Below are 27,721 nucleotides of genomic sequence, written 5' to 3'. Positions count from 1 at the left end.
AAAGTAGATGAATTAAAGTCTTTGTTCCCAGACTATAATGGACGTCTTTATTCCACCTCTACTTCATGTCCAACCTGTGTGAGGCTCGTCTTCTCGTTGCTGTGCTCCTCCTCCAGCCTCTTCCTCTGGGCGTACGCCTCCTGCAGCTCCTCCCTCAGCTTCTCCACCTCCTCCTGCAGAGACATCAGCTGATCTCCGTCTCCCTGGTGACGGCGCAGCTGCTCCAGCTCCTTCTGCATCTTGTTCACCTCCGAGCCCAGACTGACGTTGACCGACTGCAGCTGCTCGTTCTGAGCACGCAGCTCTTTGGACTGAGACACACAGTTGGCATTATTAGCATTAGCATCATGCTTCTTGTTATTGCTTAAGTGAAGTGAGTGTCTCTGTCTGATCTACCTGGTCGTCCATCTTCCTCTGCAGCTGGACGATCTTGTTCTCCATCCCCGTGTTGAGCTTCTTCAGGTGCTCGGCGGACCGAGCTTCGATCTTCAGCTGTTTGAGTTGTCGTTTGGCGCGAAGCCGTCTGAACGCACACTGGATGGTGATGGCGGCGTCACGCGCCCGTCTGAACTTCTTCCTCTGCAGCCAGCCCCGGACGCTCTTCTGGATGATCATGGCCTTGTGGTGCAGCAGGAACTGGAGAGGAGGGAACAGCATAGACATCAGACCTCACTAGAACCAGAACCAGTACCAGAACTAGTGTTCTTGGCGTGTTCTTGGCGTGTTCTTGGCGTGTTGTGGTACCTCCCAGAAGATCCGGCGGGTGAACATTCCTCTGGCGAAGGCCTGGATGGTGACGACGGCCCGCCTCACCCTCTGATAGGCCCGTCTCTCTCTCACCATGCGGTACTGTTTCTGGCAGATGACGGCGGCTCGAGTACGACGCAGGAACTCTGCGTACCTGGAGGAGAACAGTCAGGTTCAGAGGAGCAGGAAGCAGCGGGAACATGTAGAGGATCCGGTCTGAAAGGATTCAAACCTGCGGGCCATGAACCCTCGGCCGTATCTCTGCAGGGTGACGGCCATCTTGCGGATCTTGCGGTACCGGACTCTCTGCAACCATCCTCGCACCGTCTTCTGGATCTTGATGCACGCCGAGCGGAACTTATCGGCCCGCAGCTTCTCCAGGTACGCTACCTGTCCGGCCCGGAAGAAGATCTTGGTCTTTCCGAACTGGAACATGTCGGGGTCCTGGAGACAAATCATCCAGCGTCATTGATTCATTTAGAAATGTTTTTATCTGTTCTTTGTTCTGGACGAATGAATTTAGACACAGAAAGAGAATGAAAACAGAAATGTCAACGTACGTCACAGTTTAAAAACATTATTTGTGTCATTCATTTATTTATTGGGTCATTTATAAATCTAGTTATTTCAGTATGAATCCCTCTTTGCTTTATTTCTCTAAATCTATTTATTTCTGTTTTTTCTTTTTACATTTCTTAATGCAGTTCTGCTTCATTAGATCAGATTAGTAATATATAAGAAACTAATATCAATGTGAATAAATATAAAAATCAGCTGATCAGACAGAACCAGACTTTTTAAAGGACCCTTGTTTGTCTCAGTCTGATTAGAGGAGGATTAGAGACTCAGTCCAGGATGGTGTTGGTTCTTTACCTTTATGAGCGTCTCCAGCAGGTTTCTACAAACCAGCTTCTTGTCGGTTGACGTCATGTCAGATTTCTTCATCAGAACTCGGTACCTGTTGAAGAAGTCCGGGTACGTCCACCTGAAGACACAACAGCAGCAGCAGGGAGACGCGTTAATGGTCTGGTTTCTCAGGGTTAAACCTGTTCACACCTGGTTTACATGTCAGCACTAGATGGGGGTCAGAGATGAGAATAGATTAGATGTGACCCCTGATCAGTTCCTGATCAGCCCTCAGGTGTTCTGGGAACCATGTTTCAGCTTCTGGCGTGAAGTCACAACTTCTCATGAAATCACAGGGACGTCACTATCAAGTTATTTAACCCCTGATCTGGTCCTAAATGTCCTAGAGTTGGTCTCCTGTAGCGTCCTAAAGTCTGTCCTTGTCTTCCTTGTCTTCTCCTAGAGTTGGTCTCCTGTAGCTTCCTAAAGTCTGTCCTTGTCTTCCTTGTCTTCTCCTAGAGTTGGTCTCCTGTGTCTTCCTAAAGTCTGTCCTTGTCTTCCTTGTCTTCTCCTAGAGTTGGTCTCCTGTAGCGTCCTAAAGTCTGTCCTTATCTTCCTTGTCTTCTCCTAGAGGTGGTCTCCTGTAGCTTCCTAAAGTCTGTCCTTGTCTTCCTTGTCTTCTCCTAGAGTTGGTCTCCTGTGTCTTCCTAAAGTCTGTCCTTGTCTTCCTTGTCTTCTCCTAGAGTTGGTCTCCTGTAGCTTCCTAAAGTCTGTCCTTGTCTTCCTTGTCTTCTCCTAGAGTTGGTCTCCTGTGTCTTCCTAAAGTCTGTCCTTGTCTTCCTTGTCTTCTCCTAGAGTTGGTCTCCTGTGTCTTCCTAAAGTCTGTCCTTGTCTTCCTCGTCTTCTCCTAGAGTTGGTCTCCTGTAGCGTCCTAAAGTCTGTCCTTGTCTTCGTTGTCTTCTCCTGGAGTTGGTCTCCTGTGTCTTCCTAAAGTCTGTCCTTGTCTTCCTTGTCTTCTCCTAGAGTTGGTCTCCTGTAGCTTCCTAAAGTCTGTCCTTGTCTTCCTTGTCTTCTCCTAGAGTTGGCCTCCTGTGTCTTCCTAAAGTCTGTCCTTGTCTTCCTTGTCTTCTCCTAGAGTTGGTCTCCTGTGTCTTCCTAAAGTCTGTCCTTGTCCTCCTTGTCTTCTCCTAGAGTTGGTCTCCTGTGTCTTCCTAAAGTCTGTCCTTGTCCTCCTTGTCTTCTCCTAGAGTTGGTCTCCTGTGTCGTCCTAAAGTCTGTCCTTGTCCTCCTTGTCTTCTCCTAGAGTTGGTCTCCTGTGTCGTCCTAAAGTCTGTCCTTGTCTTCCTTGTCTTCCTTGTCTTCTCCTAGAGTTGGTCTCCTGTAGCTTCCTAAAGTCTGTCCTTGTCTTCCTTGTCTTCTCCTAGAGTTGGTCTCCTGTGTCTTCCTAAAGTCTGTCCTTGTCTTCCTTGTCTTCTCCTAGAGTTGGTCTCCTGTGTCTTCCTAAAGTCTGTCCTTGTCTTCCTTGTCTTCTCCTAGAGTTGGTCTCCTGTAGCTTCCTAAAGTCTGTCCTTGTCTTCCTTGTCTTCTCCTAGAGGTGGTCTCCTGTGTCTTCCTAAAGTCTGTCCTTGTCTTCCTTGTCTTCTCCTAGAGTTGGTCTCCTGTAGCTTCCTAAAGTCTGTCCTTGTCTTCCTTGTCTTCTCCTAGAGTTGGTCTCCTGTGTCTTCCTAAAGTCTGTCCTTGTCTTCCTTGTCTTCTCCTAGAGTTGGTCTCCTGTGTCTTCCTAAAGTCTGTCCTTGTCTTCCTTGTCTTCTCCTAGAGTTGGTCTCCTGTGTCTTCCTAAAGTCTGTCCTTGTCTTCCTTGTCTTCTCCTAGAGTTGGTCTCCTGTAGCTTCCTAAAGTCTGTCCTTGTCTTCCTTGTCTTCTCCTAGAGTTGGTCTCCTGTGTCTTCCTAAAGTCTGTCCTTGTCTTCCTTGTCTTCTCCTAGAGTTGGTCTCCTGTAGCTTCCTAAAGTCTGTCCTTGTCTTCCTTGTCTTCTCCTAGAGTTGGTCTCCTGTAGCTTCCTAAAGTCTGTCCTTGTCTTCCTTGTCTTCTCCTAGAGTGGACTGGATTCAGTCCAATAAATCTTTCAGTCAAAGTTAATGTAGTGTGGAGAGGGTAGCTGGTACCTTGTGTTCTCTACTCCAGAAATGTTCTGGTCATCCAACGCTGCCATAAACTCCCTAACCCTCTCTGGAAGATGTTTCTCCTTGACGCTGTCTCCAGGAAACTTTTCTCTTCTTTTAAACGTTCAGTGTTTGTTGTTGTTGTTTGGGTGCAGCCTTTGACTGAGTGGACTCCATGGATTCTGTTTAGATGATCAACTACTACCACCTCACCACACATCCACATTACACTAGTTACTGACTAAACTAGTTCTTCTTCTTCTTCTGTTTTAATGGTGGCTGGCTAGCGTCAAAGCTAGCGTCAAAGACTCTACAGGGATGTGGTCTTAGTTTAGACAGATCTAAATGAAATAACTACATTAGATCATTGTTGGCTGAAGCCTGACACTGATACAGATACAACTAGAGATGTTTAGTTTAGTTTATGTGTCACTCTGAGGACTGAAGACAACAGGAGGAATCGTCCTCTTGACTCAAGCAGAGCGGATTCATAAAACCAGACAGACTCTAGCTCTACTGCTAAATGAAAACAGCTGACCCGTCGTCACTGACTCCTCATTAAAGTTCCTCTCAGTCCCAGAGACAGACGTCCCGCTGAAGAGAAAACATCAGCTCTGACGGATTCTAAAAACTGGAACTGGACCATTTCTACTGAGTCTGAATCCCAGAACTGATCAGGATCAGAGGACGTCCTCACAGAGACAGGACGCCTAGTCAGGGAGTGTCACTCATGACTCTGATTATTAGGAGCTGCTGACACATGAGGATTATCAGAGGATGAAGACGATGATGAGGATGATAAGGATGAAGAGGATGAAGATGATGAAGATGATGAGGATGAGACGTGACTGAAAGCTGAGACTCACCTGGACGGGTATCCGGCGGCGCTGATCCGGATGGTCTCCAGGACTCCACAAGCCCGGAGCTGCTGCACCGCTCGCCTCGAGTCAAACCTGCAACGACAGGACGTCGGTTAGAAGCCGATCAGCGACGGGTTAGAAACATTTTAACGTGGAACCGCAGCCTCGTCCCACCTCAGCCTCCGGGACGACATCAGGACTCCGACTGAGTCAGCTGAGACTTCGACATGTGACCAGGAACTAACTTCATTACCCCGGCTCTGAAACTACCAGCCCCCTCCAGGCTCTACCAGCTGCACCACGGTACACGTTCTACACGTTCTGCATGAGCTGTATGTTATAAGTTCTCTATTCTGCATGTGTCGCAAATTCTGTAAGATCTGTATGTTCTGTGTTCCATACGATCTGTATGTTCTGTGTTCTGCAAGTGCTGCATGTTCCACATGTTATGTATGTTCTGTGTGATCTCTACGTTCTCAATCTGAGCTGTTAGCCGTGTCCAGTATAGTTTCAAACACCAACTGATAATTTAAAGTCTAATGTTAAATGATGACGGAACAAAAGGACTCACGAGAACGCCTCCTTCTCATCGTTGGGTTTGATGCAGCGGACGTAGTGAGGAGTCGTAGCGTTCAGGGTCTCCATGAGAAGATGGAGAGAACTGCGGAACTGAACCAGACAGAAACCAATGAGAAACGGACAGAGCCACAGGAGAACCAGACAGAACCGAATGAGATCCAGACAGAAAGACATAAGAACCAAACAGAAACAAATGAGAACCAGACAGAAAGAAATGAAAACCAGACAGAAACACAGGAGAACCAGATAGAACCACATGGGAACCAGACAGAACCACAGGAGAACCAGACAGAAATGAATGAGAACTAGACAGAAACAAATGAGAACCAGATAGAACCACAGGAAAACCAGACAGAACCACTGGAGTACCAGACAGAACCACAGGAGAACCAGACAGAAACGAATGAGGACCAGACAGAACCACAGGAGAACCAGATAGAACCACATGGGAACCAGACAGCAACAAATGAGAACCAGACAGAACCACAGGAGAAGCAGACAGAAACCAATTAGGACCAGACAGAACCACAGGAGAACCAGACAGAAACGAATGAGGACCAGACAGAAAGACATAAGAACCAAACAGAAACAAATGAGAACCAGACAGAAAGAAATGAAAACCAGACAGAAACACAGGAGAACCAGATAGAACCACATGAGAACCAGACAGAACCACAGGAGAACCAGACAGAAACGAATGAGAACTAGACAGAAACAAATGAGAACCAGATAGAACCACAGGAAAACCAGACAGAACCACTGGAGAACCAGACAGAACCACAGGAGAACCAGACAGAAACGAATGAGGACCAGACAGAACCACAGGAGAACCAGACAGAAACAAATGAGAACCAGACAGAAATAAATGAAAACCAGACAGAACCACAGGAGAACCAGATAGAACCACATGGGAACCAGACAGCAACAAATGAGAACCAGACAGAACCACAGGAGAAGCAGACAGAAACGAATGAGGACCAGACAGAACCACAGGAGAACCAGACAGAAACAAATGAGAACCAGACAGAAATAAATGAAAACCAGACAGAACCACAGGAGAACCAGATAGAAACACATGGGAACCAGACAGAAACAAATGAGAACCAGACAGAACCACAGGAGAACCAGACAGAAACCAATGAACCAACACCAAGAACACTGACGGCTGCAGCACCAAGTGGGGAACTGACCTGGAGTCCAACAGTCTTCCTGTGTTCTTTGTTGGGAGCTTTAGGAACTGACTTCGCTGATCGGACGTTCACTCTGGCCGACTTGGAGGACGGCACGTCATCCTTCTCGTGGAACAGATCAGCGACGAGCTGAAACTGGAGCAGAACCAGGCAATGAAACGGGTTCTTCTAAGAACCCCCCAAGTCTTGTCATATCCAGAATCATGTGACTGCTCTGATGCAGTCTCTTTCTCTAGATCTGGTACTGGTTGTGTCTCTAGTTCTTTGTCTGGTTCTGGTTCCTACCTGGCTAGCCTTCAAGATGTTGATTTGCTCTTCGTAGACGGTGTCTCTGTTCTTCTCCAGAAATCCTTCACACTGATACTCGACCTGTGGAGACAATCCGTCAGTCAAGAACCGTTTAAAGGTTCTAGTCTCTGGTTCTTCTTTAAAGAAGAGTCTCACCTTATCAGCGAAGTGGACGATGACAAAGGACGTGTTGGACATTCGAGGTTTCTGGAAGTGAGCGCTGCTGGAGTTCTGCTTGTAGAGCTTCTGGGCCCAGTTCTGATCCGTCCCCTTTGGAACCTGAGACACAGAGACGTTAAAGTCAGGAGGATGTTCATGGGATACTAATGTTAGCTTAGCATGACAGGATGAACTGGTGACAGGATGAACTGGTCACAGGGTGAATGACTGGTGACAGGATGAATGACTGGTGACAGGATGAACTGGTCACAGGGTGAATGACTGGTGACAGGATGAATGACTGGTGACAGGATGAACTGGTGACAGGATGAACTGGTCACAGGGTGAATGACTGGTGACAGGATGAATGACTGGTGACAGGATGAACTGGTGACAGGATGAACTGGTCACAGGGTGAATGACTGGTGACAGGATGAATCACTGGTGACAGGATGAACTGGTGACAGGATGAACTGGTCACAGGGTGAATGACTGGTCACAGGGTGAATCACTGGTGACAGGGTGAATGACTGGTGACGGAATGAACTAGTGACAGGGTGAATGACTGGTTACAGGGTGAACTAGTGACAGGGTGAATCACTGGTGACAGGGTGAACTAGTGACAGGATGAATCACTGGTGACAGGGTGAACTAGTGACAGGGTGAATGACTGGTGACAGGATGAACTAGTGACAGGATGAATCACTGGTGACAGGGTGAATGACTGGTGACAGGGTGAACTAGTGACAGGATGAATCACTGGTGACAGGGTGAATGACTGGTCACAGGGTGAATGACTGGTGACAGGGTGAATGACTGGTGACAGGATGAACTAGTGACAGGGTGAATCACTGGTGACAGGATGAATCACTGGTGACAGGATGAACTAGTGACAGGGTGAATGACTGGTGACAGGATGAATGACTGGTGACAGGGTGAACTAGTGACAGGGTGAATGACTGGTGACAGGGTGAATGACTGGTGATAGGATGAACTAGTGACAGGGTGAATCACTGGTGACAGGATGAATCACTGGTGATAGGATGAACTAGTGACAGGGTGAATCACTGGTGACAGGATGAATGACTGGTGACAGGGTGAATGACTGGTGACGGGATGAATGACTGTGACAGGGTGAACTAGTGACAGGGTGAATGACTGGTGACAGGATGAATCACTGGTGATAGGATGAACTAGTGACAGGGTGAATCACTGGTGACAGGATGAATCACTGGTGATAGGATGAACTAGTGACAGGGTGAATGACTGGTGACAGGATGAATCACTGGTGATAGGATGAACTAGTGACAGGGTGAATCACTGGTGACAGGATGAATCACTGGTGACAGGGTGAATGACTGGTGACGGGATGAATGACTGGTGACAGGATGAACTGGTGACAGGGTGAATCACTAGTGACAGGGTGAATCGCTGGTGACAGGGTGAACTAGTGACAGGGTGAATGACTGGTGACAGGATGAATCGCTGGTGATAGGATGAACTAGTGACAGGGTGAATCACTGGTGACAGGATGAATGACTGGTGACAGGATGAATGACTGGTGACAGGGTGAATGACTGGTGACAGGGTGAACTAGTGACAGGGTGAATCACTGGTGACAGGATGAATCACTGGTGATAGGATGAATCACTGGTGATAGGATGAACTAGTGACAGGGTGAATGACTGGTGACAGGGTGAATGACTGGTGATAGGATGAACTAGTGACAGGGTGAATGACTGGTGACAGGATGAATCACTGGTGATAGGATGAACTAGTGACAGGGTGAATCACTGGTGACAGGATGAATCACTGGTGATAGGATGAACTAGTGGCAGGGTGAATGACTGGTGACAGGGTGAATGACAGGTGACAGGGTGAATCATGGCCCTACCTTACACTCTTCGTCCAGCAGGTCCAGGATGCCGAGCCGGGCCTCGATCAGGTCGATGCAGGGCTGGTTGTCGTAGAAGTCGATCAGCGTCCAGGGGATCTGCTCCTTCATGTATTCCTCCTGCTCCAACTTGAAGACATGCTGAGGGGACAGACAGAGACGTTAGTGTCCACAGGAGACACAGAGGGACAGGTCGTCCTCCATGAAGTCAGAGAACTCACAGAATTGAACTGCTGCTGCAGCTTCTCGTTGGCGTAGTTGATGCAGAACTGCTCGAAACTGTTGACCTCGAAGGTCTCAAACCTGAGGACAGTCACACAGAGACATCAGAGACAGAGGACAGAGAATATAGACAGAGGACAGAGACTGGACCAGAGACAGAGACAGTGGATTAGAGACAGAGGACAGCATGGACAGAGGACAGTGTGGACATCTACCCGTAGATGTCCAGGACCCCGATGAAGGAGTGCTGCTTGGAGGACGTGTGCAGGGCTTTGTTGATGTGTTCCACGATCCAGTCAAACATTCGGGCGTAGACGTGTTTGGCGAGTGCGTCCCTGGCGTTGGACGCCTGTTTGAGGGACATGTTCTTGACGTACGTCTCTGACGCCGTCACCAGCTTCCTATGGCAGAGCCAGTGCTCCATCTGCTGCATCTCCACCCCCAGCAGTCTGCAGAAGTGTCCCAGATGGGGGTCGTCCCTCTGCAACAGAGACAAAGACGTCAGCAGGGACAGAAGTCAGAGACAAAGACGTCAGCAGGGACAGAAGTCAGAGACAAAGACATCAGCAGAGACAGAAGTCAGAGACATCAGAGACGTACTGAGACATGGCAGGAGTCCCCATCTCTCTCCGAGCAGATCTCGATGTTTCCCAGATGAAGGATGGACGCCACGATTTTAAAGATGCTGCTCTGGCTGCTCTCTTTGATCCCTGCAGAGGAAACGACAAACATCAGCACCTGAAGTTTAAATGTCCACATCATGGTCTGTAAGACCAGTGGACGCCATGGCAACTCCTCTACAGTCTGGCCTCAGTTTGACCAACGGGAGGAGGTGGAGAGACGTCGGCCATCTCGGTTCTACAGTCTGTGGTTCTGAACCATACGATCAAACTTGTGTCCTTGTTTCACATTTCTACCTAAACTACATCTGTGTCCAGATACATTATCTGTGGAGGTCCACATCTGGGCCACAGGCCACAGATTTTCTACCACTGACAGTAGAGGGTGCGGCTGTAAAACAGAAGTTAGTATTCCTGTTATCTGATCCAAACTCGTTGTGTTTGTAGACGTTTCCTCAAAGTGTTCAGCTCTAAATGACTGAAGGTCACATGACTAGAGTCCGATAACGACCGAGTGTCTGGATCATCAGAGAACCACGACATCCATCAGAACAGGTTCCTCCAGGTCCAGGTGAGTATCAGATCATTATCAGGTAACTCTCCAGCAGACATTTAGAGCTGAACACTTGGAGGAAACGTCTTCTACAAACACAACAAGATGAGGTAGTTTCATGTTTGTGTTTTTCAGATCAACTGTGACCTGGATGAACTGAGAACCTTCAGAGTTCCCTGTTCCCTGGTTCCTCACCCAGCAGCGTGAAGGCCTCTCTGGTCTTCTTAAAGTCCTCAGCGTCGTTCACGCCCTCGATGAAGATGTTCTCTCCTAAAGAGGTGTAGGTGAAATCCTCGGCGCTGCCTGATACCAACACAGCATCAAGACTTCATTAACTGTGTTTGTGTTTCAGACTCTTTAAATGTTTGATTCAGAAACTTTTACAACTTCTCATTAAGTTAATGATTAAAATGATGAACAACAGGTTCTTCTCCTTTTCATCTGTGAACGTAATAAAAACAGATAAAGACCAAATGTAGTTCATTGTTTTATTATCAGACCAGATCAACTACTCAGACTGACTCAACTCTTTCTATTGAATTCATATGAATCTACTTGTTTCTAGTCTGGAGACATCTGAGGTTCTCAACTTCTCTTCTACTGGAGGATCATGTTCCTTATTTATTAAAGAATAGAAGTAGGAGAGTGTTAATGTTACACCAGCCCTGGATTTATGGTTAACTCTGTAAACACAAAGGTTTTTATTTGTCACCAGTAATTCTTCAGCTGTTTGAGTTTATAACCGTGTGTCACTCTGACATTTAATACTGGACTCACTGAGGCTGAGGTCTTTGAACTCTGGTAGACTGGCCGAGGCACACAGCTGATAGAAGATGTGATAGTTCCTCTCGTCCTCCGCCTGAGACACAAACACAGACAAGACCTCAGACACAAGAATCCACCAGACCAAACACAGACCGTCCCACCCGTCCCACCTGTCCCACCTGTCCCACCCGTCCCACCAGTCCCACCAGTCCCACCTGTCCAACTCACCTGGAAAACCACGCGGGACTTCTCCAGCAGGTACGTCCTCATGTTGGCTCCGATGATGTGGTAGTGTCGACTGAAGCCGATCTGGATGTACTTCCCAAAGCGACTGCTGTTGTCGTTTCGAGTGGTTTTAGCGTTTCCAATGGCCTGAAGGAAAAAAGACGACAGGATGGACAGAGGACGGGTAAGAGTGGACACGTTCTTCAGATACAGTTGTAAAGCTAAGCTAAGCTAAGCTAACCTCCATGATGGGGCTGGAGGCCAGGACTTTCTCCTCCACGCTGGTGTCGTTGGCTGAGCCCCCCACCGTGGCGAAGTAACGCATGGCGTATTTAGCGGAGACGGTTTTTCCTGCTCCTGATTCTCCGCTCACGATGATGGACTGATTCCTCTCATCTCTACCGGGCACCACAGAAGAAGAAGAGTTAATTGCTGTGTGTCACCTGATGGATGAACTGTGTCAGGACTAAAGTCTCAACAATAATAATAAGATGAATTAAAATGCATTCCCTTAAGGTTCTCTCAGACATTTGGACTTTGTTCAGTCTAAATACTTCAGTGACTGGATATCTGACATGTATGTAGAGCTGCAGGCGTGACGTCAGCTATGAACAGGTGTGGCTCTACCTGGCCATCTGCTTATAAGCCTCCTCAGCCACAGCGAATATGTGAGGGTCCATGTCGCCCATGTTCTGACCGCTGTAGGCGTTGATCACCTCCTCGCCGTAGATGTGCAGCTGCTCGTACGGGTTGATGGCGACCAGCACGATCCCTGAGACACGCACACACATGACCTCAGCACGATGTCATACATGATGTCACACATGACCTCAGCATGATGTCATACATGATGTCACACATGACCTCAGCATGATGTCATACATGATGTCACACATGACCTCAGCACGATGTCATACATGATGTCACACATGACCTCAGCATGATGTCATACATGATGTCACACATGACCTCAGCATGATGTCATACATGATGTCACACATGACCTCAGCATGATGTCATACATCAGAATCAGAATCACATGATGTCACACATGACCATAGCATGACGTCACACATGACCTCAGCATGATGTCATACATGATGTCACACATGACCATAGCGTGATGTCATACATGACCTCAGCATGATGTCACACATGATGTCACACATGACCTCAGCACGATGTCATACATCAGAATCAGAATCACATGATGTCATACATGATGTCACACGTGACCTCAGCATGATGTCATACATGATGTCACACATGACCTCAGCACGATGTCATACATCAGAATCAGAATCACATGACGTCACACATGACCTCAACATGATGTCACACATGATGTCACACATGACCATAGCATGACATCACACATGACCTCAACATGATGTCATACATGATGTCACACATGACCATAGCATGACATCACACATGACCTCAGCATGACGTCATACCTGATGTCATACATGACCTCCTAAACACACCGCATCACACATAAATATATGAAAAGTTAAGTAAAAGAAAGACAGCTACACAGTGTTAGCATGTTGATGGCTACATGAATGCTAGCATGTTAACAGCTACATGAATGCTAGCATGTTAACGGCTACATGAATGCTAGCATGTTAACGGCTACATGAATGCTAGCATGTTGACGGCTACATGAATGCTAGCATGTTGACAGCTACATGAATGCTAGCATGATGACAGCTACATGAATGCTAGCATGTTAACAGCTACATGAATGCTAGCATGTTGACAGCTACAGGAGTGTTAGCATGTTGACGGCTACATGAATGCTAGCATGTTGACGGCTACATGAATGCTAGCATGTTGACGGCTACATGAATGCTAGCATGTTGACGGCTACAGGAGTGTTAGCCTGTTGACGGCTACATGAATGCTAGCATGTTCACGGCTACATGAATGCCAGCATGTTAACAGCTACAGGAGTGTTAGCATGTTGACGGCTACATGAATGCTAGCATGTTAACGGCTACATGAATGCTAGCATGTTGACGGCTACAGGAGTGTTAGCATGTTGACGGCTACATGAATGCTAGCATGTTGACGGCTACAGGAGTGTTAGCATGTTGACGGCTACAGGAGTGTTAGCATGTTGACGGCTACATGAATGCTAGCATGTTAACAGCTACAGGAGTGTTAGCATGTTGACGGCTACATGAATGCTAGCATGTTAACGGCTACATGAATGCTAGCATGTTGACGGCTACAGGAGTGTTAGCATGTTGACGGCTACATGAATGCTAGCATGTTGACGGCTACAGGAGTGTTAGCATGTTGACGGCTACAGGAGTGTTAGCATGTTGACGGCTACAGGAGTGTTAGCATGTTGACGGCTACATGAATGCTAGCATGTTGACGGCTACATGAATGCTAGCATGTTAACAGCTACAGGAGTGTTAGCATGTTGACGGCTACATGAATGCTAGCATGTTGACGGCTACAGGAGTGTTAGCATGTTGACGGCTACATGAGTGTTAGCATGTTGACGGCTACAGGAGTGTTAGCATGTTGACGGCTACAGCAGTGTTAGCATGTTGATGGCTACATGAATGCTAGCATGTACCACAGTAGGTGTAGATGTGGTTGGACTCCAGGAATCGAACTCGCAGGTTGTGCAGGACGGCCGGTTCATGGAGGTAACTGAGGGCCGTGAGGTCGTTCTCCCCCACCAGGATGTCGGGGTTACGCAGGAACGGGAGGGGGTTTGTTTTGGGACCAATGGGGTATTCCAGAGGCTGAGGCAGAGAGAATCAACACATGATGAACACATGATGAGTGAACACATGATGAATGAACACATGATGAGTGAACACATGATGGACAGAGTGTTAGTGTCTGGGTACCGTCTCATCCTCCAGGCGCAGGTGAAGGACTGGCTCTCCTTCCTTGTAGTCTCTGGTGATCTCTGCAGCCTTCCACACCTCGTCTGGGTCGGGGATCCAGACCCTGGTGAACTGAAACACATCACTGTCTGTTTAGTGATCAGTCTGATCAGTCACACTGACACTGAACACAACGACTACAAACACTGATCCACATCTGTACAGCAGCTTCCTGTGGTCGAGGTTCAGGATGTCATCGTCTCTACGATCACTGCACACAGAGGACAACCTCCAGCTGATGTCCTCTGATTTCAGGCTGCAGTGATTACTAGAAGTGTTATCTGCAGATGAAAGGTTTCGTCATTAACTGATAGACAGAGCTCCACGAGGTCAGTCCGTCAGACTCAGACCAGATCATTTAACAAGCAGCACAAGTCCTCTGGTGGACAGTTAATGCTTCTTCACACTGGACACAGTCATCAGAGAACAGACGGGATTGAGAACCAGAACCAGCTTCAGTTCCACCGTTTCATCACAGCTCCAGCTGGTGTCTATCAGCTAGCATGCTAGCACGGTTAGCCTCTGTTCATTCAGTGGGGTCAATCAAGTGTCTCTCTGTCCAGCTAAAGTTCTAAACATCATGTGGACAAGACAGAAGACTACTGGGACAATGTTTAGTGGACAGATGAGACCAAAGTAGAATAGTTTGGTTTAAATGAGATGAAACAACACTGCATCATTCCAGCATCAGAACCTCATCCCTCCATCAAACATGGGGGTGCTAATGTCCTGGTTTGGGCCTGTTCTGCTGCATCTGGACCAGGACGGCTTGTCCTCATTGATGGACCAATGAATTCTGAATTCTACCAGTGAACTCTAAAAGAAAATGTCAGGACATCTGTCCATGAGCTGAATGTGAAGAGAAACTGGGTCATGCAGCAAGACGACGAGAACCAAGAACACAAGTGGTTCTACAAAAGAACGGTTAAAGAAGAACAAGATGAATGTTTAGGAACGGCCAAGTCAAAGTCCTGACCTTAATCCAATAGAAATGTTGTGGAAGGACCTTAAGCAAGCAGTTGATGCGAGGAAACCCACCAACATCTCAGAACTGAAGTGGTTCTGTTCTGAGGAATGGGCTAAAATTCCTCCAAGCTGCTGTAGACCACTGATCATCTGTTACCAGAAACATTTAGTGACAAGGAGGTCACAGCAGATACTGGAGACAAGGAGGACATGATATGTAATATTGGCTCACTTTAGTCTAATGGTTCTGTTTCATGTTGTTATTGGGTTCTTCATCTACTTTCAGGATCAATTTTTAAGAAGAAATGTTGTGTAACCACCAGACCCCTGATCCTCAGCTGACGCTGTAACGTCTCCCTCCCTCAGGATCATCACTCTGACTCTTTAATACTAAACTCATCTGATTCACCTGAAGAGAAACACGTCACTTCTTTGCTTTGATGCAAATTCTCTGCCCTGAAACCAGAAAGTCATTTACATCCAGTTTCCCTGTGAGAGCTGGGAACCACCACAGGTCACATGGCCCGAACTCACCAGAAAGAAGATGTTTATGACCAAGAACAAGAGCAGACGACGGCTTTGATTAAAAAGAACGTGTCCTCATATAAAGTGAGACAAACATTAACGGTGAACAGACTTTGGACGTGAAGCTGATCATTGACCTGCAGGCAGGAAGTCACAAACATGAACTCTGACCTGAGGAGGACCAAACACTTCCTGTATGACTTTAATATTCACACAGATAATCTGACTGAAGATGATGAAGAACCTCCTTCATCCTGAAGCTCAGAGCGGCGTTTCTTTGTGACTAAGACTCCAACGGTCAAAGAGGTGGAGGTTTTTCCATCCTTCTAATTTTAATCAGTCGACAGGAAAGAAAATTTTATAACTGATTCATTGATTTGAGTAAAAATAGTAAAAAAAAGCTGAAATGATTTGTTTTTAAATGTCTAACTCATGTTTTATTTTAACTAATAATTATTATTTTGAAGCTTTTTACGTTTTCTCCTGAAAATCAAACTTCACACAATAAAAACTCTGAAGGGTCTAAGGTCAAACTCTTATCTGAGGTCTGAAATATTACTGAAAAGAAAGCTGTGGTAGAGCAGCCAATCAGAGGAGGCCTGTGTGATCACATGACCTCCTGTTTATCTGGGACACTGAGATGTGGCAGCCAATCACAGAGCAGCATGTCGTCTGCATGTGGAGCAGTAATGAGGACACAGACACAGACGGGTGTTTCTATCTCTGTGAGGACCTTCCACCGATACAATGCATTCCCTGACCCTGACCCTGACCCCTGACCCCTGACCCTGACCCTGACCCCTGACCCCAGCCTTCACCCTAAGACCAAGTCTGAACAGGGTTTAACTCTCAAACACGACGACGTCTCTGTTCCACGACAGACTGGACCCACATGCTGATAACAACACGCTCTGTGAACACAGGAATGTTTGGGTGGGGGAGGGGCCTGAGGAGAGGCTCAATCAGCTGATCATGAAGCAACAGCTGATTGAAACTGTGAGGAGTAAACAGTTAAACTGACACATCCTTAGTCAGCTGAACCATCAACCACATATTCATTTAACCTCACGCCCACATTAGCATGCTAACGCTAATCCTAGAGCTAGCGTGGTGCTTTGTCTGGCCGTCTGGTTGTACAGGTTTCAGAGACGAGCAGATCAGTCGTATTGTTAGCTGAACACGTCAGGAACGCGTCAGTCTCAGGTTTCCAGGTGAGCTGCAGCGAGGCCCCGCCCACTGACGTAAGCCCCAGGGTGAACTCTGGGTGTGTCCCACAGGAAGTTCACCTGGACGGGAACTTTGATCCCAGCAGCAGCTCAGAGGAGCCACAGGACGCCGAGAGCAAAGGTTTCTGATATCAGAGGGACGTCCCGTCACTGAGGGACGTCCCGTCACTGAGACCCTCAGCCAATAAATCAGCTGATTGATCACTGAGCACGTCTGATTGGTTCTGCTCAAGAAATGTAGGATAGCCCAGTGACACACACAACAGAGAGACACGTGAAGCAAACAAACGCAGGTAGGTAGAGATGAGCCGTTGCAAAATAACGAGCATGATATGGTTAAACTCATGTTGCATCAAACGGTCTTGACGCTCGAGCACAAGCTGTAAGTTTATAAACCATATTGCTAGCATAATAACAAGTAGACCTACAGTACGCAAAGTCTCCATTGTAGCCTATTTACGTGGGACATTTGGCTTCCTTCTTTACCCCGCCTATACGTTTACCAGCCAATGGCTGAACGACCTTAGCACATGTGTTTTTGTTTATAAATTCTGGTCCGGTTGCAATTAATCACAGTGTGAAAGCGAACCGCACTAAAAAAAAAAAAAGAAAAAAAAAATTGGTCCGGACCAAAGCAAGTGAACTAACGGACCTTCCTGGTGTGAATACGCCCTTAGTTACAAGGAGGTCACAGCAGATACTGGAGACAAGGAGGACATGATATGTAATATTGGCAAACTTTAGTCTAATGGTTCTGTTTCATGTGTCCATTGGGTTCTTCATTTACTTTCAGGATGTTCTGAGTTATTTTAAGAAGAAATGTAAACAATCCTGAAGGACCCTAAAACTTTTAAGCGTATGTAAACACTCTAGTATGTTGGACATGTTCTACCTCAGTATCTCCTCACATACATTCACCGTATGTTCATATACATGTGAGGACCAGCGTCTGTTTGGTCACTGATGTCTGAGCAGATGGACCCCCCCACACCACCCCTAAACCCCCCCACCCCACTGCACCCAAACACTCACATGTTTCTATCTCTGTGAGGACCTTCCTTTATATAATACATCCTTAACCTTTACCTTCAGAACACCTTTTAACCTTCTACAAGTTGTGAAGCCCAAACAACACAACACAACACAACACAACACAACACAACAGACACAACCATGACCATGAATCAGTCGGTCAGCTGTAAGTGGCTTTGATAAAGACACTGAGGAGGATTATGAGCTCGGCCTCCAGACATAATCAACAGCTGCTGATTAATCTGATTAATATGTGGAGCAGACTCAGGATACGTTGCCATGACGACACCGTGCTGTCTGTCAGCCCATTAATAACCGTCAATGGTCGGATCAGCAACGGGTTCATGTCATAGCACCAGGAGGAGGAGCTTCAATCAGCTGATCATCTGATCTGATTGGTTCTGTACCTTTAACGCCTCTGGTTCTGGTTCTGGTTCTGGTTCTATAATTAATCCCTGAGAACATCAGCTGCAGGTCTGTGTCTGTGTTGAGCCGATGGATTCATGATCATTTAACAACCTGACCAATGAGAATCTCACCTGGATCCTCTGCTTTAGTTTTCTCCCAGAACCAGAACCTTCATCTGAAAAACATCTGTCCATCCACGTTCCACCTTTAGAACAGAGGAGATCCAGAACAACGCCTTCATTTCATCAGCTGCTCGTTAACGGATTAGTTCCTGTGGTTTCTACTGTGGAGACACAACGACACAGACGTCTGGAGGCGTTCAGATCCAGACGACCGTGAGTCACAGGTTCTACACCAACACCTGTCCTCCGTAATCTGATTACACCTGTCCAGGTTAGAGTCCAGGTGTGAACACTGATCTGGTCTCTAGAGTCCAGGTTAAACAGGTCCAGGTGTGAACACTGATCTGGTGTCAGTCCACATGTGGAGCTGGTCTGGGACACATGTGACCTCCTTCCTTTGGTAGTGTGAACACACAATGAGTCCTGGGTCACATTAAAGACCACCTACTCAACAGGGCTGATCTGAGGAAGAGGAGTTGAACTCATTCATTCAACCACTAGTAGAAATGATCACATGAATCAGTGATGTCTGTTCATTAGTAATGAGAGCCTTTTAAAAGATTCTGGTCTTGGAGCTGAGAACCAAACTAAACTAGAAACTAATCTGAACTGGAATCAGCTCCTCAGGTCTGAGTCTGTTTCATGTTTGACAGATTAAACATATCAATCAATAATCAGCTGATCAGCTCATTCTCAACTCTCAGTCCAAACACTGGACCTGCATTTCCCATCATGCACCTGAACAGCCTGCCTGCTCCTCAGATCTTTGTTAGTTAGGTTTAGGTTCCAGTCATTAGATGATGGATCAGACTCTGGAGGGAGATCAGAGTCAGTGTGACTCTGATGAACCAATGAATCCGGTTTAGTTTCTCTGATCCATGAACCAATCAATGACCAGGATCGATCAGTGATCAGTTCAAACCACCAGGAACCAGAGTCCGTTCAGAATCTGTTGGTTTTAAGCTGAATCACCTCTAACCTGCTCCTCCACACCTCAGCGGCTCCGACAGGTGAGTCAGCCCCGGCTCCAACCACCTGAGCTCCCGCAGGTGAGCGCGGGCCTGTCCGCTGAGAGGTGGCTGTTGGTCGGGCAGGTAGACTTCCAGGTGTGACTCACCTTGGTGTAGAGCTCGTTCACAGACATCCTGACCGATCACTCTCTCCGCCGCTTCCGTTAACGATCCATCCGAAACGCCCGCAGGAGTTTCGGTTACTTTGTTCGGCGGAGCCTCGGTCCCGGGGCGGAGTCTGAGCCTCCTCCTCCCCCGGCGGCAGGTGTTTTCCTCCGGTTAAAATCAAACACACACAGCGGAGCTAGAGCGGCTCCGGAGCCCAGAGATCGATCCACAAGCCCGGAAAGAAAAGAGCGAAGGATCCGCAGGTGGAAGGAGGCCGGTTCTTCCTGACAGCCGTGTTTTCTCTGGACGCTGATTGGCTGCTTCCCAAGACACACACACACACACACACACACACACACACACACACACACACACACACACACACACACACACACACGACTCCTGATCCATGTTTAAATGTTTCTGATGTTTTTATTGTTCAGAGGAAATAATAAAGTCTGATAATAACTAATGAATGAATGAATGGATGAAGACATTAATTAACAGACTCAGACTCTATCTTTGTTCAACTCTTTGACACAAACTACACAAACTCATCTACACACTGGGAGCACAGACTCTGAACACACCTCAGAGAGCAGACAACACCCGGGTGCATTATGGGAAATGTAGTCTGTCACGCTACAACTACTGCCTCCAACAAAACGTCAGGTTAAACTGTCAGAGACAAACACACTGGTAGCAAGACACACAGAAATACACAAAAATACACTAAAATACATTAAATACACAAAGACCAGCCAACTGACAAAAATAAAAGTCAAATAAATAAATAAACAATCAAACAAAGACCAGCTCAGAAAATAACTCCTGCATCTGTTTAGAGCGTCTTTCAGGTTTAATGTCAGATTTACTTTAGAGTAGAGTAGTACTAATGAAGAGTACCTTAGAGTAGTAGTAATGAAGAGTACCTTAGAGTAGTACTAATGAAGAGTACCTTAGAGTAGTACTAATGAAGAGTACCTTAGAGTAGTACTAATGAATAGTACCTTAGAGTAGTAGTAATGAAGAGTACCTTAGAGTAGTAGTAATGAAGAGTACCTTATGAAGAGTACCTTAGAGTAGTAGTAATGAAGAGTACCTTAGAGTAGTACTAATGAAGAGTACCTTAGAGTAGTACTAATGAAGAGTACCTTAGAGTAGTACTAATGAAGAGTACCTTAGAGTAGTAGTAATGAAGAGTACCTTAGAGTAGTACTAATGAATAGTACCTTAGAGTAGTAGTAATGAATAGTACCTTAGAGTAGTACTAATGAATAGTACCTTAGAGTAGTAGTAATGAAGAGTACCTTAGAGTAGTACTAATGAATAGTACCTTAGAGTAGTAGTAATGAATAGTACCTTAGAGTAGTACTAATGAATAGTACCTTAGAGTAGTACTAATGAATAGTACCTTAGAGTAGTACTAATGAATAGTACCTTAGAGTAGTAGTAATGAAGAGTACCTTAGAGTAGGGGTAATAATGTTCCTCCATCCTGATCTCTGATTTCCAGCTGATCTCATTCTTCATACCTGACTGAGCAGCTGTTATCCAGGTAATTGTTTCACTCCCAAACCGCTCCCTCTGCTGGAATGAACCACAGCAGCTCCACCCACAGCAGCTTCACCCACAGCAGCTTCACCAGGCTTAGCCAGGACTCAGCAGGACTCACTAGGACTCAGCAGGACTCAGCAGGACTCACCAGGTCTCACCAGGTCTCAGCAGGACTCAGTAGGACTCACCAGGACTCGTCAGGTCTCAGCAGGACTCACTAGGACTCAGCAGGACTCAGGAGGACTCATCAGGACTCACCAGGTCTCAGCAGGACTCAGCAGGACTCAGTAGGACTCACCAGGACTCGTCAGGTCTCAGCAGGACTCACCAGGACTCACCAGGTCTCAGCAGGACTCAGCAGGACTCACCAGGACTCAGCAGGACTCGGACTCCCAGACTCTCACAGTCATGACTTAATAAAGTTTATTCCAGACGTCTACAAACAGCATCATTAATATTAACGAAGCCTTTATTAAGAACCTGGTCTGATCAGAGACTGGTTCAGTGTTTCCATCCTTTAAACATGTCATGAGATCAACCTCTTCATTAATGATGAGCTCAGTGAACAGGTCGTGGATCTGTGTCTTTATTTGTCTTTATTTGTTTCTAATGTCCCTCCTCCCTCTCCCTCAGTCAACATGAGTCAACCACTGAGTCACTCAGTCTGTCTCAGGCGTCCTAGAGACCTGGACCGCCCTGGGCCGCCCTTGACTGCCCTGGACCGCCCTGACGGGGTGGAGGCCGGTGCAGTTGGATTCAGGTCTAGACAGGACCAGGTCCTTCCTCTGCTCGTAGCGCTGCTGCAGGACCTGGGCCTCCTGGATCTCCCTGAGACCCTCGGCCTTCTGGTCCCTGACGAGCTGCTGCCGCTGCTGGATCTGGGCCTGGAGGTCGGCCTGGTACACCTGGACGTCCTGCTTCAGGCTGCGGGGACGGACACAGAGACGCACGTTAGAGACGTGAAGACACATGTTAGAGACATAAGGGAACAAACTGAAGTGATGTTTACCGTCTTCTGTCCTCCTCGTCCTTCAGCTTCGTCTCCTCCATCGCTGTCCTCAGCTCCTCTCTCTCCTTCTGAAGCTCAGCTTGTTTCTGATGGTTCAGCTCAACTGGAACATAGAACAACAGCACATAGAACAACAACACATAGAACAACAGCACATAGGACAACAATACATAGAACAACACATAGAACAACAGCACATAGAACAACAACACATAGAACAACAGCACATAGGACAACAATACATAGAACAACAGCACATAGGACAACAATACATAGAACAACACATAGAACAACAATACATAGAAGAACAATACATAGAACAACAGCACATAGAACAACAGCACATAGAACAGCACATAGAACAACAATACATAGAACAGCACATAGAACAGCACATAGAACAACAACACATAGAACAACAGCACATAGAACAGCACATAGAACAGCACATAGAACAACAACACATAGAACAACAGCACATAGAACAACAGCACATAGAACAACACATAGAACAACAGCACATAGAACAACAACACATAGAACAACAGCACATAGAACAACAACACATAGAACAACAGCACATAGGACAACAATACATAGAACAACACATAGAACAACAATACATAGAAGAACAATACATAGAACAACAGCACATAGAACAGCACATAGAACAACAATACATAGAACAGCACATAGAACAGCACATAGAACAACAACACATAGAACAACAGCACATAGAACAACAATACATAGAACAGCACATAGAACAGCACATAGAACAACAACACATAGAACAACAGCACATAGAACAACAGCACATAGAACAACACATAGAACAACAGCACATAGAACAACACATAGAACAACAACATATAGAACAACACATAGAACAACACATAGAACAACAACACATTGAACAACACATAGAACAACAACACATAGAACAACAACACATAGAACAACACATAGAACCACAACATATAGAACAACACATAGAACAACACATAGAACAACAACACATTGAACAACACATAGAACAACAACACATAGAACAACACATAGAACAACAACATATTGAACAACACATAGAACAACAACACATAGAACAACACATAGAACAACAACACATAGATCAACTGATTCCAGATCACTTGTGATCATCCACTTTCTAAACTGAAGACTAAACATCTGTGACCCCTCAGGCTCATGGGGCGACCCTCTATGGGTCCTGACCCTCATGTTGAGCTGGTGTGTCAGTGGCTCACGTTTGTGTTGGATCTGCAGACGACGTGTTTCCATCACTTGGTTCATCAGGAGGTTTCTGGCGTCCCTCTGCCGCTGGCTTTGCTCCTCCCTCCTCGTCCACGTCTCCTTCAGCTTCTCCTCCAGCAGCTGCTCCGTCTCCTCCTCCTCCCTCTGCTGCCTCTGCAGCTCCTCGGACAAATACTGACGGTACCGCTGCTGCTCTTCACGCCACTGCACCTGAATGCATCACACAATGCGTCAGCTGCACCTGAACACATCACACAACAGTCAGCTGCACCTGAACGCATCACACAACACTTCAGCTGCACCTTAACGCATCAAACAACGCGTCAGCTGCACCTGAACGCATCACACAACACGTCAGCTGCACCTGAACGCATCACACAACTCGTCAGCTGCACCTGAACGCATCACACAACACGTCAGCTGCCCCTGAACGCATCACGGACACACAGCAGCAGGTCCAGTCCTGATTTTAGTATTTAATGCTGGAGTCCGTGTGGCGTTCAGGGTCAGTCTGGGGATCAGAGTGCAGCTCTCTGCCGCCTCCTGCTGGTCTGTAGCTGCAGGTTCATCAGCTCTGTTGTGTTCGGGCATGTTCACCTTCCTCTGAGCTGCTTCCTGTCTCTCGTCCGTCTTTTGTCTCAGTATCTGCTGCAGGACACTCATGTCCAGCTGCAGCTCGTCCCGCTGATCTCGGCCCAGACGTCTCATCTTCAGACGGAGATCCTGATCCAGCTGCCGGCGGCGGCTCAGCTGAGCCTGGACCTTCTGCTGCTGCTGCCGCTGCTCCTGGAGGAGCTGCATCTGCTGCTGCTGGTCCTGGAGGAGGAGAGAGAAGAAGACATGAGGAGGAGCCGTGGAGTGGTTGGAGGAGAAGTTGGAGTGATTGTGTGAGGAGCAGACCAGGAGTCGGGCCTCCTCCTCTCTCAGCTCCCTCTGCTGCTGCTTCTTCTGCTCTGCTGCCTCCATCTGACTCCTCAGGACCTCCTGCTGCTCCTGGTTTCTCTGCCGCTGCCTCTGGGCCCTCAGCATCTCCTGCTCCTCCTTGGATCTCCGGTCAGCCTCCCACAGCTCCTCAAACAGCTGCTTCTCCTGCTGCTGCAGCCGCCGCTGCTCCTGCCGACTCTTCACCTGAGCTCCTCGCTCCCGACACACCTGCTGCTCCCGCCTCCGCATCTGGACGCTGCGCAGCTCCTCACACTGATCCCTGCACAGAACCAGAGCCAGGATCAGGACCAGGACCAGGACCAGGACCAGGATCAAGACCAGGACCAGAACCAGGACCAGGACCAGGACCAGGACCAGGATCAGGACCAGGACCGGGACCAGGACCAGGACCAGGACCAGGACCAGGACCAGGACCAGGATCAAGACCAGGACCAGGACCAGGACCAGGATCAAAACCAGGACCAGGATCAAAACCAGGACCAGGACCAGGACCAGGACCAGAACCAGGATCAAAACCAGGATCAAAACCAGGATCAGGACCAGGACCAGGACCAGGATCAAGACCAGGACCAGGACCAGGACCAGGATCAAAACCAGGACCAGGACCAGAATCAAAACCAGGACCAGGACCAGGACCAGGATCAAGACCAGGACCGGGACCAGAACCAGGACCAGGACCAGGACCAGGACCAGGATCAAGACCAGGACCAGGACCAGGACCAGGATCAAAACCAGGACCAGGACCAGAACCAGGATCAAAACCAGGAAAAGGACCAGGACCAGGACCAGGACCAGAGCCAAGTTCAAAACCAGGACCTGGACCAGGATCAAAACCAGGACCAGGACCAGGACCAGGATCAAAACCAGGACCAGGACCAGGACCAGGACCAGGACCAGGACCTGGACCAGGACCAGGATCAAAACCAGGACCAGGGCCAGGACCAGGGCCAGAACCAGGACCAGGACCAGGACCAGGACCAGGACCAGGACCAGAACCAAGATCAAAACCAGGACCAGGACCAGGGACTAGATATGAGTCTGGTCATGTGGAGGTCATGTGACTGAACCTGAACAGCTGATCCATCTTCTCCTCCACCAGCTGCTGTCGTTCTCTCTCTCTTCTCTCTCTCAGGATTCTGACTTTCTCCTTCATCTTGTTCTGTCTCTCCACCGTCGTCTCCTTCGTCTCCTCCAGCTCCTGCAGCAGCTGCTGCTCCTCCTCCTCCAGCAGCTCCTTGAGTCTGAGGAGAGGATGGAGAGTAACTGCAGTAATCTGATTACAGGTGGGGTCAGAGGTCACTGGGGGTCAGGGCTCTGACCTGCATCTCCTCTGCTCGGTGTCAGACTGGTGTCGGGTCAGAACCTCCTGGACTCGTCTCTGGACGTCTCCTCTCAGGAAGCGTCGCTCGGAGCTCTTCAGCCACGACGTCTGGATGTCACAGTTCTTCTGGAACCGGGTCAAGTCCAGAACCTGGTCTCTGGACGCGTCCTCCTTCTGCCTCTGCAGGATCAGATGGTCCGCTGGACGGGATGCAGGACACCTGGCTCTCTGCTCAACAGAACCAGAACCATAGAACCACAGGGTCACAGAACCACAGACCCATAGAGCCATAGAACCACAGAACCACAGAACCACAGACCCATAGGACCATAGAACCATAGGACCATAGGACCACAGACCCATAGAACCACAGAACCACTGAACCACAGACCCATAGAACCATAGAACCACAGACCCATAGAACCATAGAACCACAGACCCATAGGACCATAGAACCATAGGACCAAAGACCCACAGAACCACAGAACCACAGACCCATAGGACCATAGAACCATAGGACCACAGACCCACAGGACCATAGAACCATAGAACCACAGATCCACAGAACCATAGGACCACAGACCCACAGACCCATAGGACCATAGAACCACAGACTCAGCTCAGACGTCTTTCTCTCTCACTCACAGTAATATTTACTTTTATACTTTATTTACTTTGAGATGAAGGAGCTGCTCTGAGAAGTACTTTAAACTGAAGTGCTTAAAGTACTGAAAGTACTCCAAAGTGAAATATTTCTTCTCTTGTGACAGAGTAATGTACCGTAGTAACAGAAGTAGTAGTACTATAGTACTGTAGTATTGTATCAGTAGTACTATAGTAGGCCTACTGTAGTAATAGTAGCAGTAGTACTATAGTATTGTAGTAATAGTAGTAGTAGTGCTATAGTACTGTAGTAATAGTAGTAGTAGTACTATAGTACTGTAGTATTGTAGTAGTAGTGCTATAGTACTGTAGTAATAGTAGTAGTAGTACTAGTCTCACCAGAGCCACTGAGTGCGGCGTGGGGCCTCGGTTCTCTCTCGGTTCTCTCCTCTGACTCATCTTCATGTCGTTTCTCTTCTTCAGATCTTTCTGTTTATAAACTGTCGTTAAAACACAATCGAGAACACTGTTGTCATGGCAACGACAAACAAACGGCGTCACGGAGGAAACGGCTCTGCGTCATACGTCACACGTCCACGTGGCTCCGGTTACGGTCCGTTCATCAAAAACAAACAGGCCGGACGTAAATCCTAAACGGTAACGGAGCAGATTAAAGTTTTATTCTGGGACTGATGGATGAAACAAATAAATAAATAAATAAACAAATATGATGTTCAGTCTCAAATGAACGAGTCTCTGTCGGAACAGTTCAGTTCTGGTTCTGGTTCATTTAATCTGTGTTGTTGTTTATCAGGAATAAAAAGAGTTAAAACAACTGAGACTCAACAGGTTCATGTCACCATGGTGACACCTAGTGGACAAAACCAGGACAGGACGGATGACAGACTGGACTGAAGTCTCTCACAGTTCATTCATTCTTTGTTCCTGGTCTTTCACTGTGTTCTTTACAGGTGCTCCAGCTGGAACCAGAAGCTGCATTAATCACACAGGAACAGCTCAGCACATCCTGGTCGTCATGGTAACACAACCACAGTCCTCATCACTCTGTCATGTGACGGCAGCTTCTATCAAAGTTAAGTTCATCAGTGAGTTCCTCTGAAGAGCAGGTCAGGGGGGTCAGACCCTCCTCTGAACCACAATCACACTGTAGTCTGAACCAGGACCAACCGGTTCAAGTGGGTCACCACACTTCAGCCCCTCTCAGTCTCAACACCAGATCCCTCCAGGGCTGTGTGCTCAGCTATCACCACCTGGATGAGAAACTGCACCAGGCAGGACGTCCTGGCCCTCAAAAGGGGGTCCGTTCAGTGGAGCGGATCATCAGAACCTCCATCCCCAACCTGCAGGACATTTATACTAAAGGCTGCAAGTTAAAGGGCCAAGAAGATCCTGGATCAGCCCAGTCTCTTTATGTCCATCAGGCCGGTGTCTCCTCTGTCTGAGGCTGAAGAAGAGTTTCTGTGCTCGTCCATCCGTCTGATCAACTCTGAGCCTGAACTGGACTAAAGTACCACTGCCCTTTATTAACACGGCTGCTATGTAGTAAATACATGTAACTACAAGAGCTACACCCTT

The 27,721-nt window shown here is 47.5% G+C and overlaps 2 protein-coding genes across 3 annotated transcripts in view; both read right to left on the bottom strand.

Moving 5' to 3' along the window:
• myo5b (myosin VB) overlaps positions 1-20,943 on the bottom strand; it is a 30,170-nt gene extending 9,227 nt beyond the window's left edge. The window contains exons 1-22 of one of the 2 annotated variants that reach the window (XM_084572791.1): positions 20,886-20,943; positions 13,984-14,094; positions 13,704-13,875; positions 11,738-11,882; positions 11,352-11,508; positions 11,114-11,257; positions 10,898-10,979; positions 10,316-10,423; positions 9,548-9,657; positions 9,163-9,428; positions 8,947-9,028; positions 8,726-8,866; positions 6,829-6,951; positions 6,670-6,753; positions 6,385-6,519; positions 5,187-5,284; positions 4,622-4,708; positions 1,621-1,732; positions 980-1,191; positions 745-901; positions 397-636; positions 75-311 (exon numbers count right to left, since the gene is read on the bottom strand). In XM_084572791.1, the coding sequence (XP_084428917.1) occupies positions 75-311; positions 397-636; positions 745-901; positions 980-1,191; positions 1,621-1,732; positions 4,622-4,708; positions 5,187-5,284; positions 6,385-6,519; positions 6,670-6,753; positions 6,829-6,951; positions 8,726-8,866; positions 8,947-9,028; positions 9,163-9,428; positions 9,548-9,657; positions 10,316-10,423; positions 10,898-10,979; positions 11,114-11,257; positions 11,352-11,508; positions 11,738-11,882; positions 13,704-13,875; positions 13,984-14,094; positions 20,886-20,915 (3,033 nt within the window). In that variant the 5' untranslated portion in view covers positions 20,916-20,943. Of the gene's footprint in view, positions 1-74; positions 312-396; positions 637-744; positions 902-979; positions 1,192-1,620; positions 1,733-4,621; positions 4,709-5,186; positions 5,285-6,384; positions 6,520-6,669; positions 6,754-6,828; positions 6,952-8,725; positions 8,867-8,946; positions 9,029-9,162; positions 9,429-9,547; positions 9,658-10,315; positions 10,424-10,897; positions 10,980-11,113; positions 11,258-11,351; positions 11,509-11,737; positions 11,883-13,703; positions 13,876-13,983; positions 14,095-19,418; positions 19,797-20,885 lie in introns of those variants that run through there. The other variant, XM_084572792.1, reaches the window with a different exon arrangement.
• A 625-nt stretch (positions 20,944-21,568) lies between these two features.
• On the bottom strand, positions 21,569-26,590 carry cfap53 (cilia and flagella associated protein 53; the record flags this gene model as incomplete). Its single annotated transcript, XM_084572004.1, has 8 exons — positions 21,569-21,899; positions 21,985-22,087; positions 23,250-23,466; positions 23,854-24,072; positions 24,157-24,460; positions 25,269-25,442; positions 25,521-25,750; positions 26,525-26,590. The coding sequence occupies 8 exons, from the start codon at positions 26,588-26,590 to the stop codon at positions 21,635-21,637; spliced, it is 1,578 nt and encodes a 525-aa protein (XP_084428130.1). The 3' UTR covers positions 21,569-21,634.
• Between the last annotated feature and the right edge of the window lie 1,131 nt (positions 26,591-27,721).

The sequence above is a fragment of the Chelon labrosus genome (assembly GCF_963514085.1).
Source record: "Chelon labrosus genome assembly, chromosome: 22".
In the NCBI taxonomy this organism is placed as follows: Eukaryota; Metazoa; Chordata; class Actinopteri; order Mugiliformes; family Mugilidae; genus Chelon; species Chelon labrosus.
This window is presented reverse-complemented; position numbering and strand designations above follow the sequence as displayed.